Here is a 16,204-nt window from a genome sequence, read left to right on the forward strand (position 1 = left end):
CTCAGTAGGTTCTTGCAACACAGCCTGAAGACCAGCCTGTGCTAGTGAGCACCATAGTTAGCCATTTGCCCTGAGTTTCTTTTGGACATGACAACCACTCAGAAGTCCAACCTAAGAGAATGGACACCTGATTGAGTAGCTGCAGAGTCCCTGTGCACCATTATGAATGAATGGGTGTCAGAACCACAACAAAAGGTGGTAGAAACGCCTACAGTACAAGGCCACTTTTTTTTGAAGCTCAAAGCTAATCTGAGTTTTAAGGATTTAGACATGCATGCCTGTTAACACGGCAAGGGCATGGACTTGCTCCCGGTGGAGCCCCAGTAAGGCTGCTGGTTTTATGGCTTCCCACTTTGTCATTATAATCTTATGTGTGTGCCAAATATTACATAACTTTAAGAAAGCTGGCTAGACCTGACATACAGAATACACCTTAGTGCAATATGCCCCAGGACATAGCATGTCTCAGTCAGACTGGAACCTGCCACCTCTGCAGAATCACTGTAGACAACTAGCAGAAAGCAAGCTCAGGAAAATGTGGAAATGCCACCTGAGGTTTTGAGAAGGGCTCCCCGTGTAGCCCAGGCAAGCCTCATCTTCCTGCCTTGCCTAAGTGCTAGAATTATGTGTGCATCATCAGACCTGATTCCTACCTTAACAACTATAGGTTAAAAAGAGTTAGTACAGGTGAGCTGGGAGGTGGTGGCACACCCACACCCTTAATCCCAGCACTCCGGAGGCAGGCAGGCGGATCTCTGTGAGTTCGAGGCCAGCCTGGTCTATAGAGCTAGTTCCAGGACAGCCTCCAAAGCCACAGAGAAACCTGATCTCGAAAACAACAAAAGAAAGTACAGGTGAATGAAAACACAACACACCACCAGAACTTAAAGAATACAGCAAGAGTAGAGCAAAGGAGTGCAATAGCCTTCTTTGTGTGGTTGTGGTTTTGTTTTGAGACATGGTCTCACTATGTAGCCCTGGCTGTCCTGGAACTCACTATGTAGAATAACAGGCTGATCTTGAACTCACAGAGATCCACCTGCCTCTGCCTCCTGAGTGTTGGGATTAAAGGCATCGACCACCAAACCCAGTCAATAGCCTACTTTGTTTTGTTTCTTTTTTGTCTTGTTTTTTAAGACAGGGTTTCCCTGAATTGCTTTGGAGCCTATCCTGGAACTTGCTCTGTAGACTACGCTGGCCTCCAACTCACAGAGATCTGCCTACCTCTGCCTCACCAGTGCTGGGATTAAAGGCATGTGACACCAACACCCAGCTCAATAGCCTACTTTTAAAAGGTAGAATTTCAGGGCTGGAGAGATGGCTCTGAAGTTAAGAGCACTGGCTGCTCTTCCAGAGGGCCTGGGTTTGATCCCCAACACTCACATGGCAACTATAACACTGGGAATACCAGTTCCAAGGGACCCATCCAATACCCTCCTTTGGCTTGGACACCAGGTACACACATGCTGTACACACATGTATGTAATCAAAACATCCACACACACAAAAAGTAGAAGCAGAAACAGATCTTTTTGAGTTCGTGGCCAGCCTGGTCCATATATAGTAAGTTCCAGGTTATCCAGGGCTACACAGAGACCCTGTGTCAATAAATGGAGTGCTCCAGTCAGTACTAGCTTTACATCTAAAGGGACTAGAAATAAGCCAAACATCCTTGAGAGAGCACAGGGGAAGAAGGGAAGGTTAGGGCAGAGAAATGGGAGAAAGAAAAGATGGGTAAAGGAGTAAGTGAGCTGGAGAGATGGCTGAGAAGTGTGCCTATAGCTCTTGCAAAGATCCTGAGTTCAATTCCAAGCACCCACTTTAAGAGGCTCACAACACCTATTAATTCAGCTTCAGGGGATCCCATGCCACCTTCTGCCTTCTGCAGACACTGCACACACACACACACACACACACACACACACACACACACACACACACACACACACCTTAAAGTGTAAAGTAAAAGCCGGACATTGGTGACATATGCCTTTAATCCCAGCACTCGGGAGGCAGAGGCAGGTGGATCTCTGAGTTCAAGGCCAGCCTGGTCTACAGAATGAGTTCCAGGACAGGCTCCAAATTAATACAGAGAAAACAGAGAAACCCTGTCTCAAAAAAACAAAAAAAGAAAAAAGAAAGAAAGAAAAAGAAAAAATGAATAAACCTTTATAAACTGACTAGAAAAACAATGAAATGGGAGAGGCAGGTTGTAGTTTAGATACCCCAGGCTCTGTCCAGCACCACAGGCAGGCAGGAAAGAAGGGAGAGGGAGACAAGAAAATGCTCATGGAAATAACGACAATAAAAACTAAGGATAATTATGTTAACAAATTAGATAATTTAGATAAAATGAACCAATTGCCTGATAGAAAGACAGTGGACCAAGGAACAAGACAGAGCCTACAAGAGATAAATCCTCAGCCGAGCCACATGGAAGTGGTAAGACTCAGTCATTAAAGGCCTTCCCTTGAGGAGAAGCCCAGTGAGATGTTGCATTTCATCAGATATTAGAGAGGGGACACTGAATGTCCTGGGACCGCAGGCTGGGCCCCCTCCCCCTGCCATCGTTCCCTCCCTGAAGCAACCCCCTCCCCTCGAAACCATTCTAGGTCTCCTTGGTTCACAGAAACCAAGACAGTACCAACAGAGGTTTGTTAGCAATATTTTCTGTGCCCCTCCACCCCCAATCTAACTCTTGTCTCAAAGGTTATTGGTCACTTGTCCCGTGGTCTTGTTTTAAATGCCATAACAGAAGTGATGTGCAATGAGGTTTGATGGGTGCACGTCAGTGTGTCTACTGGCCCAGACGGAGAGATGCCATGACCTCAAAATGTACCCATGTTTGGGCTTCGTGTAAATAAATCTTAGGGTCTGCACCTCTCTGCTACTATGTGTTTGTGTACCATGTGTGTGCTTGGTGCCCTGCAGAGCAGAAGAGGGCATTGGATTCTCCTAGAACTCAGTTGTAATGGCTGTGAGCCACCATGAGGGCCAGGGGGCTTTTTCAAGACAGGGTTTCTTTTGTGTAACAGCCCTGGCTGTCCTGGAACTCTCTCTGTAGACCAGGCTGGCTTTGAACTCACGGGAATTTGCCTGCCTCTGCCTCCCTAGTGCTGAAATTAAAATCATGTGTCCCAATCCAGCACTCTCATAACTTTTAATTAAAGCTCGGATTAGGCTGTTTGCAGTGGGGTGTGCCTGTAATCCTTTTAGGAGATGGAAGCAGGAGGATGAATGAGTTCAAGATTATCCTGGGATGCACAAGGCCATGTTTCAAAGGCAAAACAACACCAAAGTTAAAGCTCAAATTTTTATTTTCACTCTCTGGCGAGAGGTCTCAGTTGTGGCCCTAGAGAATTAATGAGCTCTTCTTTGGCTGGGCTTCCCCCTACTGAAGACTTTCGTCGTGCATTAGCCAGAACTTTTCAGGGGCAGATTTGAACCATCTTAGGAAGGGAAGAACTCAAAGTAGCATTCAAAGAGGCACCAGGGCCTCAGGCACAACTTGGGGTGGGGTGGGGGCGCTGTGGCTCCCTGCAAGCTTTGTCCCAACCAGCTGCTTCTGTGCAGTTATGCCTGCAACCCCTCAGCCCACCGTCATGCCACCCTCGCACAGAGCCTAATGGCTGCTCCTTTTCCAGGGTGGCTCTGGTTGATTTCCATATGGGCCCACCTGCAAACCAGCCCGAGGTGGCCAGCCCTCTGCAAACTCAGGAGAGTCAGAAAGAGAAGTGTATGCGACCTCCCAAGACCCTCAGTCCCAATTCCTGGCCCCTGCTTGCTCAAACCTCTCCACACTCCATCCACATTTCTCAGATTCTTAGCCTTGTTTGGCTTCGTCTGACCCAGGTCCTGAGGGAGGTGGCTCACTCTGGAACAAAAGGGATCTTCTACTGCAGCCTGGGCTTCCTTTATGAGGTGCCTTTCCTAGACCTGAGCTCAGATAATCAATTAAACATCATTATTTCATCCTTTTGTTCTTATTTTTCAAGACAGGGTTTCTCTGTGTAGACCAAGTTGTTCTGGAACTCACTGTGTACGTAGACCAGGCTAGCCTTGAACTCACAGAGGCAGAGGACTGCCTCTGCCTCCCAAGTGCTAGTATTTGTTGGGGAATATTATTGTAAGGTGTGTGACTTTTGTTTATGTTGCATTTGTTTAACTCTGTGAAGCTGTAGTACTGTGCCTGTCTAAAGCACCTGGTGGTCCTAGTAAAAAGCTGAACAGCCAATATGGAGGCAGGAGTAAGGCTAGGCAGGGCTGGCAAGCAGAGAGAATAAATAGAAGTCAGAAGAGAGGAGCCGTGAGAGGACAAGGAGAGGAGAGGTCATCAGGGGCCAGCAACCCACCAGCCAGCACAGAGAAAGAAGGAAAGAAAGATACACCCAAGAAGGGGGGATTTGGGGGGACAGACTAGTTAATTTAAAGATAAGAAAAGCTGGCAGCAACACGGCAAACTAAGGCTGGGCACTCATAACTAAGAATTAGCTTCCATGTGTGATTTATTTGGGAGCTGGGTGGTGGGCAACTCAAAAAGGCCAAAAAGTCAAAAGAGCAAACATCACACCACGACAAGTATTAAAGGCTTGAGCCACCACCTCTGGCTCCCCCCCCCCCCCCCAGATTCAGGGTTTCTCTGTGTAACAGCTCTGGCTATCCTGGAATCCTGGAACTAGCTCTGTAGACCAAACTGGCCTCGAACTCAGAAATCCACCTGCCTCTACCTCCCAAGTGCCGGGACTAAAGGTGTGTGCCACCACTACCCAGCTTTGTTTTTTTTTTTTTTTTTTTTTTTTTGTTTTGTTTTTTTTTTTTGTTTTTGTTTTTTGTTTTTTTCCTTTAAAGACAAGGTCTCACTGTGTAGCCCTGGCTGGCCTGAAACTTACTATATAGACCAGGCTGGCCTTGAACTCAGAGATCTGTCTGCTTCTGCCTCCTAAGTGCTGGGATTAAAGGTTGCACCACTATGCCTGGCCCCAAAGCTTTTATTTAAAAAAGGCATCACTTTTACAAAACTAAAAAAATAAAAATATTACAAGCACCTATTTGACCTTGAGCTTGGGCAACTGTCACTACCTTGTCATGTGACAGTGTAGTTCAGTTCCCTTTGGGTGTGTCTGTACTTTTGTACTTTTCCTGTTACCAACCTAGGGAAGTGTTGCAGATATCTTTAGATGCTTCAGAATGCATCCTAGAAAAATAAGAATGTTTCCATACGGGCTAGCCAGATGGCTCAGTGAACGAAAGTGCTTGCCATACAAGCCTGCCATGACCCCAGAACCCACAGTGAACAGACAGAACCAACTGCACAAAGAAAGTTGTCCTCTGACCTTTACACCTGTGCTCCACATGTAGCCCTCACACACCCCGCACATCATGCACAAACATCACACACAGTAATACATACTTTTTTTTAAAAAAAAAAAGATTGCTCTCATATAGCTACAGAAGCCATGTATGTGCCTGAGAAAGTTACCAACAGTCCTATAGCATGCCATAGAAACATCCCATTTCAGCCCGGAATCCAATCAAGGCCCATTTTGCATGTGATTGCCAGATATAATCTTTTACTCTCTTTTAATCTAAAATAATCTCTTTGAAAATCACATCTTTCTCATAATTCAGGCATGTTTCTGTGCAGATGGTCCCCTGGGTGTCCCACTGAGAGTCTTCTTCTCTTTATATGTGTTCCTCCTGCCTAGAGTGTGACTAAATGCTCTTAGGGACACAGGGTGCAGCTCACTGTCAGATCGCTTCAGCAGGGTGGCACAGGTGCATGCCTTTAGCCTTTAATCCCAGCACTCAGGAGGCAGAGGACCTCTGTGAGTTCAAGGCCATCCTGTCTGTTGAGTGAGTTCCAGGACAGTCATGGCTACAAAGAAAAACCCTGTCTTGAAAAATTAAATAGAAAAAAGAGAGAAAAAGAAACAGCTTTAAAAAAACAAAAAATGCAAGGCCCTGGGTCCTGTCCCCAGCACTGCAGAGAGGAAAAGGTTTTAGCCAGAGAGGATCCTGCTCTTTAAGTTTTCCAGCTTAGCTGTGAACTCTTTGGGGGTCACCGTCAAGCTGACTGTCATGGTGCTGGTAACAGTGAAGAACTTGACCCTGGAAGGTCGTGTCCCCTCTTCCCCCGCCCATGTGATTATTCCTGAAGACTGCCCCAGTCCCCAGTCACACCCAGCTCTCAGGTCTACAGTCCTCCACCGTGTTGGTGCAACAACTGACAAGCCCACGATGCCCACAGATGTGGAGTGGATATTTGCAGGTTCAGGGCAGGAAGTGCTTGCCAGTTTGATGTGCTAGGAGTGGTGATGGTGAGACTCAGCCGGAGTCTTGTGACCTTGTGGCTATGTCTGCATGGAATTGTCTTAATTGCTGATGTAGGAGGGCCCAGCCAGCTGTAGGCTGTGCCATCCCTGTGCAGAAGGTCCTAGGCTCAGGGAGAAAGCTCCCTGAGCATGGGCCAGTGGGGAGTACCCCTCCATGTTTCCTGATTAAATTCATGCCCTGACTTCCCTCAATGACCAACTTGATAATATGAGTGAATAAATCCTTTTATCTCCCAAAGCTGCTTTTGGTCACAGTGTTTTCTCACAGCAACAGAAAGGAAAATAGAAAACGCAGCAAGTAGCCGGGCGGTTGTGGCTCACACCTTTAATCCCAGCACTTGGGAGGCAGAGGCAGGTGGATCTCTGTGAGTTCGAGTCCAGCCTGGTCTACAGAGTGAGGTCCAGGACAGGCTCCAAAAAAATAAAGGTACACAGAGAAACCCTGTTTCAAAAACAAAACAAAACAAAAAACAGAGAGAGAGAGAGAGAGAGAGAGGGAAAAGAAAGAAAAGAAAACCCACTGAGACAGCGAGAGAGTAGTGAGGAGGGGACCTCAGTGCTCCTGTACGAATGACCAGTAGCAAGCACATGGGCTGCTCGGACACTGTAGATGTGTGGGAGGCTTGAGGCTGCAGCCTCAATAGGTCTATTAGCTGGCAGATTCTGGGTGTGAGGCCTCTAGTTCTTGTTTGTTTTCTAAGCTTGAGCCTCTTATTGTTGTAACAAGCCTTCTATAAATCCATTGATCTATGTAGCTAGAGGTGGTTCTAACTGATTGTAATCCCAAACCGTATTTGGTACAGAAACCTCCCTTTGAAAAAGGACTTGGAGTGGGGTGTCGTGGTGCATACCTTTAATCCCAGCACTCCACTTGGGAGACAGAGGCAGACCTGCCTGGTTTACCAGTGAGTTCCAGGACAGCCAGGGCTATACAGAGAAACTCTGTCTCAAAAGAAAAGAAAAAAGAAATATATGTGTACCCTAGTTCTGGCCATCCCAGAATAATTGGTAGGAAATTTGCCTTCTGTCCACAGGCGACATAACTTTTAGCCATGGTCAGCATAGCTGTGCTCTGAGCAGGAAGTATGGTTCCAGGTCTTCTGGAGTCAGCTGGGTGGTGTGGGGGAATGGGCAGGATGGAGTTACAGTGAAGGAGAGTGCTGGACTTGAATGCTGCCCCCTTGGGGCTTAAGGAGCATTGCAGCAACACAAGAGGAGAGCAGAGCCAGAGGTCACCTGCCCTTGGAAAGGACACACCCAGATTAGTTAGTGCTTTGCTGTCACCGGCTTGAAATTTTTCAAGATGCTTGAACAAGGGGATCTCTATAGTTTGTCCTGGTGGAATAAGAAGCTGAGATTAAAAGCTTCTGGAAACTGCACCGAGACTTCAGAGATGGTGCTGCTCAGGGCAGGAGCCACTCCAACCTAGCCAGAGATGAGGCTTTGTGAAAGCATTGGAGAGAGACCCCACATCCCAGTCACCCCAGAAGAAAGAGCATCTCTTTTCCAATATTTAAGCAAAAGGCCTGGGGAAGGCCCCTGTTTCTTGAAGAAAATGCCATCATTTTCCATCCCAGAGTTACCCAATCCTGAGGTTGGGAGTGACACTGGTCCCACCTGGAACATAAATGGCAGGAACTCCTGGGAACAAGATAGGATGCTGGTGTTTGTCAACTTGAAATGGGCCGAGATCCTCTGGGAGGAGGTGGTGGGTGGTAATCCCAGCCCCCAGGAGGCTCAGGGGACAATTATACGATTTGAAGGCCAGCCTGAGCTATGTAGTAAGATCTAATCCAGCCTAAACTATAGAGCAAGATCCTGTCCTCCCCTCCCCAGACTAAAGAGTAGCTCTGTCTGGAGAACTGTGTGCTGCTTCATCTGGCAGGCTGTTAGTACCAGGGTCAAGTCCTTCTAGTCTGCATGGAGGGACATCTGGACATGCTGTGAGATTTAGCATTCAGTTAAGGATGATATCCTCCTGGCTTGTCCTTTTCCCTACCCCACGGTAATGGTTGACCCGGAGCAGTCAGTGAGCCCCTGGGGGAACCCTGGGCAGTTCTCCCAGGTTCCTTTGCTCCCATAACACATGGGCCCTAGTGCCTGTACTGTGCCGCTGGGAAAGCCTCAAATGCTCTATCACAGGGTTATGTGAGTCAGGGCAGGGTTAGACATGTTGACAGTCCCAACAGAACTTATCTACCAGGCGGATGTGTCTGGCCGGGTGTGGTTCAAGCCCTTCCCTTTCAATGCTAAGCAAGTAGTGAACCATTTAGTCATACCTCCACTACCATGCTTTTCCAAGACAGAATAATAAGTGTTGCTCAAGATATGGAGAAATCAGAACCCTTATGAATTATTGGGAGAGTGTTATGATAGTGTCTTCAAAAATAAACAGAATTATCCTGTGACCCAAGTTACAAGAGCTTTATGTTGGGTCTGGAGATGCAGCTCAGTTGGTAGACTGCCTAGCATGCATGAAGCCTGGATTCTCGTCATCCCAGCACCGTATAAACAGGGTATGGTGGCACATATCTAAAGTACTGGCACATTTACTTCTCTATTTGTGTGTATTCACATTTATCTGTGTGTTTACATTTATTTATTTACTTACATAGGAGCACATGTGGTGCTTGCAAAAGAAAAACTTTTTGCAAGTTGATTCTCTCTCTTTTGCTTTGTTTTTTGAGACAGGGTTTCTTTGCAGCTTTGGAGCCTGTCCTGGAACTCACTCTGTAGACCAGGCTAGCCTTGAATTCACCTCTGCTGGGGTTAGAGTGCTTCCACCACCACCCGATGGTTCTTTTTTTTTTTTTTTTTTTTTTTTTTTTTAACACTGCAGAGTATATGTGGAGATCAAAGGACAATTTGTGAGAGCCTGTCCTCTCCTTCTACCACGTGGGTCCCAGGGGTCAAATTCAAGCCATCAGGCTTGGTGGCAAATGTCTTTTCTCTCTGAGCATCTCTGTGGCATCCACCTTGCTTTGAGGCAAGATCTCTCTTTTTTAAATTGTGTTTATATTTTATGTATGAATGCTCTGCATCAGATCCTATTACAGATGGTTGTGAGCCAGCTTATGGTTGCTGGGAATTGAACTCAGGACTTCTGGAAGAACAGCCAGTGCTCTTAACCACTGAGCCATCTCTCCATCTTGAGGCCAGAGCTTTAAATATGTCCTGCTGGGTTACTTACTAAGACTTATGTCAGTTTTCTACCTTTGGTTCCCAGATCACCTTTAGAGTGCCAGGATCACAGGTGTGAGCCACTTCATCTGGCTTTTTACAAGGGTCCAAAGATTTGTATGGCACACACTTTTACCTACTGAGCCATCTTGCTGGCCCTAATCTTAGCCCAGGAAGTGGAGGCAGGAACATCAGCGGTTCAAGGTGGAGAGATAGATATCTCAGTGGTTAAGAATGTTTCCTTGCGGGCAGTGGTAGCAGTAGCGCATGTCTTTAATCCCAGCAGTTGGGAGTCAGAGGCAAGCAGATCTCTGTGAGTTCGAGGGCAGCCTGGTCTATACAGGGAGTTCTAGGACAGTCAGTACTACACAGAAAAACCCTGTCTCAAAAAACAAAAAAGAATGCTTCCTGCTCTTCTAGAAGACCTGAGTTCAGTTCTCAACATCTTCATCAGGTGGCTCACAACTGCCTGTAACTCCAACTTCAGGGGAATGACACATTGCATGTACACAAGAGTGCTTGCATGTGTGCATATGTGTGTGTTGTGATGTTGGGTCTCTCTTAAGACTGCTCCTTCACCAGCAGGCCCTGAACATCACCTGGGCCCTGGAAGCTTCTTGGTTTTCTGGTCTACCTTCCCATCTTTCTAAAAAGCACTTTTCATGGTGATTCTTGAAAACAATAAAGGTTGATGCAAACTCCCATTCCTGTCCTCCAGGGATAATCTATCCTCAAGGGAACGTGCCCTGTACACTACACTTGGGCATGCTCAGAAGGGCCCTGTGATACTGTCACAGACTTGAATGAGGACTCCACCGCTGACTGAAGGGCTGGATCTTCTTTGCCTGTTTCCCCTTCTGCCTCTGCCCCTACCTGCTGGGGCTTTGTCAAAATCACCCCAGAGCATGGAAAAATCAAGCCTCTTGGCCTGGCATTTGGTGGTAAGATCCAGTCTGCACGTTAGGGCTGACAGCGGGTTATTTTGCAGTTGAATGAGAGATATGGCTCCATGGACAGTACCTGTGCACTCTTATTTCATAGTCTAACCGGCTACAGGCGAGGATCACCTTAGACCCCTCATCTTCCTGCCTCCACCTCTCAAGTACTACAACAGCTGTGTGTGATGTGCTTCCTGATGAGCAGCCGGGATCAAACCCAGGGCTTTGTACATGCCAGGAGCAAGCACTTTGCCAACTGAGCTACATTCCAGTTTCAACCTGTGTATTCTTTATTTTTAATTGTTTTTGGGGGGGCAGGTTATTAAGACAGGGACTTTCTGGAACTCATTAGGTAGACCAAACTAGCCTTGAATTTACAAAGGTCCACTGCCTCTGCCTCCCTAGTACTGGAATTAAAGGTGTGTTCCACTATGCCCATCAAATAAAAAATTTTAAAATAATTTTTAAAGAGCAACATAAGGAAAAGAAGGGTTTACCCTGGTCCACAGTTTGAGGATATGTTCCACCATAGCAGGGATAGCATGCTGGCGGAGCTTGACATGGCTTCCTCAATGGAGAAACATACTATCAGCAAATTTCACGTGTCTGTTAAGAAACTAAACCCAGGACATGTAAAGAACTCCTAAAACTCAACTATAACAAAAGCAACCAATTAATTAAAATGTCGGCAATGAGCCTGTGAGCCAGCCGGTTCTCTTAAAACTCTGAGCCATCTCTCCAGCCCCTCCAACTGCTTTTTGAGAGGCTCTCACTACCCTTGAGTTCAGTTTTGGCTAGACTGGTTGCCCAGCCATCTCCACTCCCTCCATGTCTCGGCTTACAGACCCCTTCCAATAGCCTGGCTTTTAAATGGGGACCCAAACGCAGGTCCTCATGCTTGCGTAAGAGACATTTTTGAGAAAAGCACGTTTATATGATGCTGTATGAGTAAAAGCTACAGTGATACAGAAATTTCCAGATTGGCAGATCAAGACTTTGTCATTCAACCGAATGTGCTTTTGGTCTGATTCATCCAAATAAGGCAGGCCAGACCCACATTCCTGAGGTTCTGTTCTAAGACCGTACAGCTTGAAGCCAACTCCCACAGACAGCTGGTGAACTACCGAGGGATCCTCCACAGCAATGCCTTTCCCATATTCATGTTTTCCGGCTCTTTTGTTTTTGACGCAGGGTCTCACACTTAACAGCTCAGGCTGCCTGGAACTCAATGACCCCCCCCCCCACCCCTGTCTCAGTCTACCTGGAGGTGGGATTACTGGCATGTGCCTCCCTGCTTCGAAGCATTTGTATTGGCTATACATCTTAGGCCTCATGATGAAATGAGAAAGACACAGAACCTTGTTGTGAGGGGGGAGGAAGGAGAAAATAATTACAGGTAGAATCTGGCCAGGATCCTGTTTAAATAGTTTCCTCCTGGAGAAAAATAATATTTTTAGAAAGTAGGACATTTAAAAAGTATTTCATAATCTTTCCAGTGAGGGGGCTGCTTGTGTTCGTTCCTGAGAGTTTAAGAGGCGATCAAAGAAACCTAGCAGGAAGCGGTTGCCAGTGCAGGATGCCCATGCGGGTCCTGGATCTCCGCCCAGGGATGCCTGTTCTCATTTCCGCAGCTCAGGCCGCGCCACAGGACCCCGCCCGACCTTGAAGGGCCGCTCGACCTTGAGGTCCGGGTTAGCCTCAGTTACTCCCTCCGTGCAATGGGAAGATGCGCATTATCACGGGGTGGAGGCGAGGCGGGGGCCCCGATGCGCTCCTAAGGACAGCCACATTGCATGGCCACCCTTCCCTACTGCCCTCAGACTCTTCCTCCATCCACCGCGCCGCAACCACCCCGTAGGAGCCCGCGGGCGGGAACCTGGCTCCTCACGCTACTGCGCACGCGCACCCCACTCCCCGCCCCACCTCGCGTCCGCGTGCGCTCATAGGCCGCCCTCGCCGTCACTCCGTCTGGGAAGCAGTTGTGATTGACCAAGGTCCAGGCGCGCGACCGGTAGTGGGCGGGGCCCAAGCTGGGTATAAAAGCAGCGGGCGGCCAGGCTCGTGCCGCTTTGCAGACGCCGCTGTCCCTTGCCGCTTCTTCCTGCAGCCATGGTCAACCCCACCGTGTTCTTCGACATCACGGCCGATGGCGAGCCCCTGGGCCGCGTCTCCTTCGAGGTCGGGTGGGCGGTGGTGCTCCAGGGTGGGGTCCTGGGACGGTGGAGTGGGAGGCATCCCCGGGTGCGGGCCCACCCTGCTGCGGAGCGAGCGCGGGCGGCGGCGGCGCCATTTCCTGAAGAGGGGCCATTTTGGGAGGCCGGCGACGGGCGGGGAGGCTGGGCGGGCGGCGGACAAAGCCGGGCAGGGCGCGGCCGTTGGGGGGAGGGGGCCGTCCCCTCCCCCGCCCGCCTCGGCCTGCCCGCAGGCGCACGTGGCTGCGCCCTGTGGGGCCCCGCGCGGCCGGGCGCACGTGCTCGGCGCGCCTCTCCCGTCTCGGAGCCGTTGGGCCCCGCCCTGCTGAGCCGCGGGCCGCCTCCTCCCCACCACCTTGCCCGAGCCGCTGCCTTTCAGTGGGATCTGGGCAGAGACCCTGCCTAAGGTCTCCAGGATGAAGGCTCGGAGAGCCGGTACGTGCTCGTTAGTCCCGTTAAATTTGGTAGCTCCTGCTGGGAATGGAGGGTGTGCTCGAGCGTTTCTCCATTCGGTTTGAAGCAGTAGCATTTGTTTAGAGAGAGGCCAAGAACATCCCTCTGCGTCCCCCACCCCACGAGCGGAAACGGGAAAGGCCTGGCCTTTGCTGGTGCCCAAGGACCGCCTCCCGTCGCAGTGATGGCGCAGCGGGGGAGGTGCTCTGGAACCCCTCCCGATTGCCCTCTGTGGAACAGGCATGTTAGGACTGGCCACGCTGCAGTCTGCATTGACCAAGGTGGATTGCCAGTGGTTAGTTACCTAATTGCTTTGGGAGGCGTTAAATGGCTGCTTGGAGATCAGATAATAATTAGTATCCTAAGCAATTGGCATATTCCTTTTACAAAATTAAATACTCCATTCTCGTTAACTCCAGTACCAGGCCTTAGGCCATAGTGAAATAGAACGTTGTATAGTGCCTGTCCAGTTTCTCCAAAACTAGATTTCCCCATTGCCCAGCTACCACAGGGCTCGGCACATAGTAGGCATATAGTCTTCAGCCAGCGTTTATCTGTAGTCAGAGCTGATAATTGACAAGGGCTCTCGTGGAAACTTGGCCTAAGCCTGGTGCTGGACAGCAGGCTAGTATCAGGTTAGCCAGGGCTGAATTTAATGGAAATGACAAGACTTGCAGATCTGAAGGTGAGAATAGAGATGGAGCAAGGGCTGTGAATTGGTACTTGGAATAAAATATCATCTTGGTAAGTTGCAAAAGGATTTGGATTTCTACTAGCTAAAAGGGTTAGTAAACATTGAGAGGTTCAAAGCACCTATTAGTCTTGCTTAAAAGCTCTGTTGTAACGGGTAGAGGTAGAATTTTCATTGCCAGTTACTAACACAGATTATTGACCTGATTGTGCATTGTGTGACAATGCTTGCAGAATTTTTGCTTTAGGTCCCAACATGGTTAGGGGAGGTGACATACATTTGAGAAGACTGAAGTCCATTCAGAAGGTGTGATGTATTAAAAGCTCTTGAGTCACGTTTAAGGAGTCTGTCGCTATTTCTAAGTAATGACCAGTTCCAGATTTTTGGCATGTTTTTGGTTCTCATGTTTCTCAACCCAACCTTTAAAAGCTTATGAGTGATTCTCGCTGGGATTTGAAGATAGTTATTTACTTAGTGTTCTCTCCTATTGAGAAAATGAATTTATGGTGTACAAATCCCTAAAGCTAAGGGCATTACCATGAGAATATTCACCTATGTTTTAACTAGTGTCATTTTTCCTTACAGCTATTTGCAGACAAAGTTCCAAAGACAGCAGGTTGGTTTCATATTCTAAATTTAACAAGTTTCATGAATAAAACAACTTTAACGAGAAGTATATGTGTATGTACTGGATTATTTTTTTCCTAACAGAAAACTTTCGTGCTCTGAGCACTGGAGAGAAAGGATTTGGATACAAGGGTTCCTCCTTTCACAGAATTATCCCTGGATTCATGTGCCAGGTAAGAATTGACTGAGTTTAGCTGTCCCTTTAATTTAGGGTTGAGCCAGAGTGCTTCAGCTGTCACTTGTACTTTTACTAGGGCTAGTATTACACAGTTTTTGTTTCCAGTTACCCTGGCTTTTTCTTGTGTGTTCATAATGTGCACATGTGTGGGTCAGTTCTCCATACCCTTCTGGAGACTGGTGGCTGATTCCTTTGGTCACTGAGGCATCTTGTTGGCTCCACAGGTTTTTGTTTTGGCCTTCAGCTCCTTATCCTGTTGCCTCTTCCTCCCGTGTATAGGGATTTTAAGTGTCCTACATACCAGCTTCCTAGAATTTTAGGTTAGGGTGAACCCTGTGAAGTGCTTGCCACACAAGGGTTCCAGAGCTCGGATAAAGGTCTCGTGTGGTGACGTGCTCTGATGCTGTCAACCAACCTGTTCAGAGCTTTAAGCACCAGACCAGTGAGAGACTTGTCTAATGACCTTTACAGAATGACAATTGAGATCCTGTGCCTTGGGTACACACAACAAATTAGAAATGTGTAGAAGGCTGCACCTTGCAGACTTTCTGTTGCATTGCTGAAGTGACGAGATTTCTGTCTGTAACAGGGTGGTGACTTCACACGCCATAACGGCACTGGTGGCCGGTCCATCTACGGAGAGAAATTTGAGGATGAGAACTTTATCCTGAAGCATACAGGTCCTGGCATCTTGTCCATGGCAAATGCTGGACCAAACACAAATGGTTCCCAGTTTTTTATCTGCACCGCCAAGACTGAGTGGTAAGAAATTTAATTGAAAGAGCACAACCCTGCTGAGGTTCCTTGTTCCTAGCTTTTCTATCAGTGTGCCATCTGCTAGTTGCTCATGTTGTCGTTCTTCTACAGGCTGGATGGCAAGCATGTGGTCTTTGGGAAGGTGAAAGAAGGCATGAACATTGTGGAAGCCATGGAGCGTTTCGGGTCCAAGAACGGCAAGACCAGCAAGAAGATCACCATTTCCGACTGTGGACAACTCTAATTCTTTTGACTTGCGGGCTTCTTACCCACCAGACCATTCCTTCTGTAGCTCAGGAGAGCATCCCCCACCCCATCTGCTCGCAATGCCCTGTAATCTCTGCTCTCACTGAAATTGTTTGGGTTCCATATTTTCCTCATTCCCCTCCAAGTCTAGCTGGATTGCAGAGTTAAGTTTATGATTATGAATAAAAACTAAGTAAGAACTGTTTGTTCTTGTTTGTATTTGTATTGAGGTGTTGATTGATACAGGTGGCTTAAGCAACTGATTGGGTTACTTGACTGAAGATAACAGCACCCTAGAAAAGGCTTTTGTCTTCCCCCAACTGCTACTAAATATCAATCCTAAGGTTTGGCTGGGTAACAAACTGGGACTTCAATAAGACTGGGTAGATGAGCCTGTGCTGCCTTGGGAAGTTGCCATGTTTCTGTGGGGACTTCCATGTGTGTGCCTGGGTAAATTTTGGGGTCTATAGAGTTTAACTTTATTTTTTTTTTTAATCTGAGACAGGATTTCTCTATTGTTTTGGAGCCTGTCCTGAAACTAATTCTGTAGACCAGGCTGGGCTGGAACTCACAAAGATCCACCTTCCACCTGCCTCTGCCTCCCAAGCACT

General features: G+C 47.9%; 1 protein-coding gene across 1 annotated transcript; it reads left to right on the forward strand.

Annotated features, from left to right (window-relative positions):
* The first annotated feature begins 12,491 nt into the window (after positions 1-12,491).
* On the forward strand, positions 12,492-15,798 carry Ppia (peptidylprolyl isomerase A). The gene is made up of 5 exons (XM_051200546.1): positions 12,492-12,628; positions 14,372-14,402; positions 14,498-14,586; positions 15,181-15,353; positions 15,459-15,798. Exons 1-5 carry the CDS (start codon positions 12,560-12,562, stop codon positions 15,589-15,591), a joined length of 495 nt encoding a protein of 164 aa, XP_051056503.1. The 5' UTR covers positions 12,492-12,559; the 3' UTR covers positions 15,592-15,798.
* The last annotated feature ends 406 nt before the right edge of the window (positions 15,799-16,204 follow it).

The sequence above is a fragment of the Phodopus roborovskii genome, unplaced genomic scaffold (assembly GCF_943737965.1).
Source record: "Phodopus roborovskii unplaced genomic scaffold, PHOROB, whole genome shotgun sequence".
Taxonomy (NCBI): domain Eukaryota; kingdom Metazoa; phylum Chordata; class Mammalia; order Rodentia; family Cricetidae; genus Phodopus; species Phodopus roborovskii.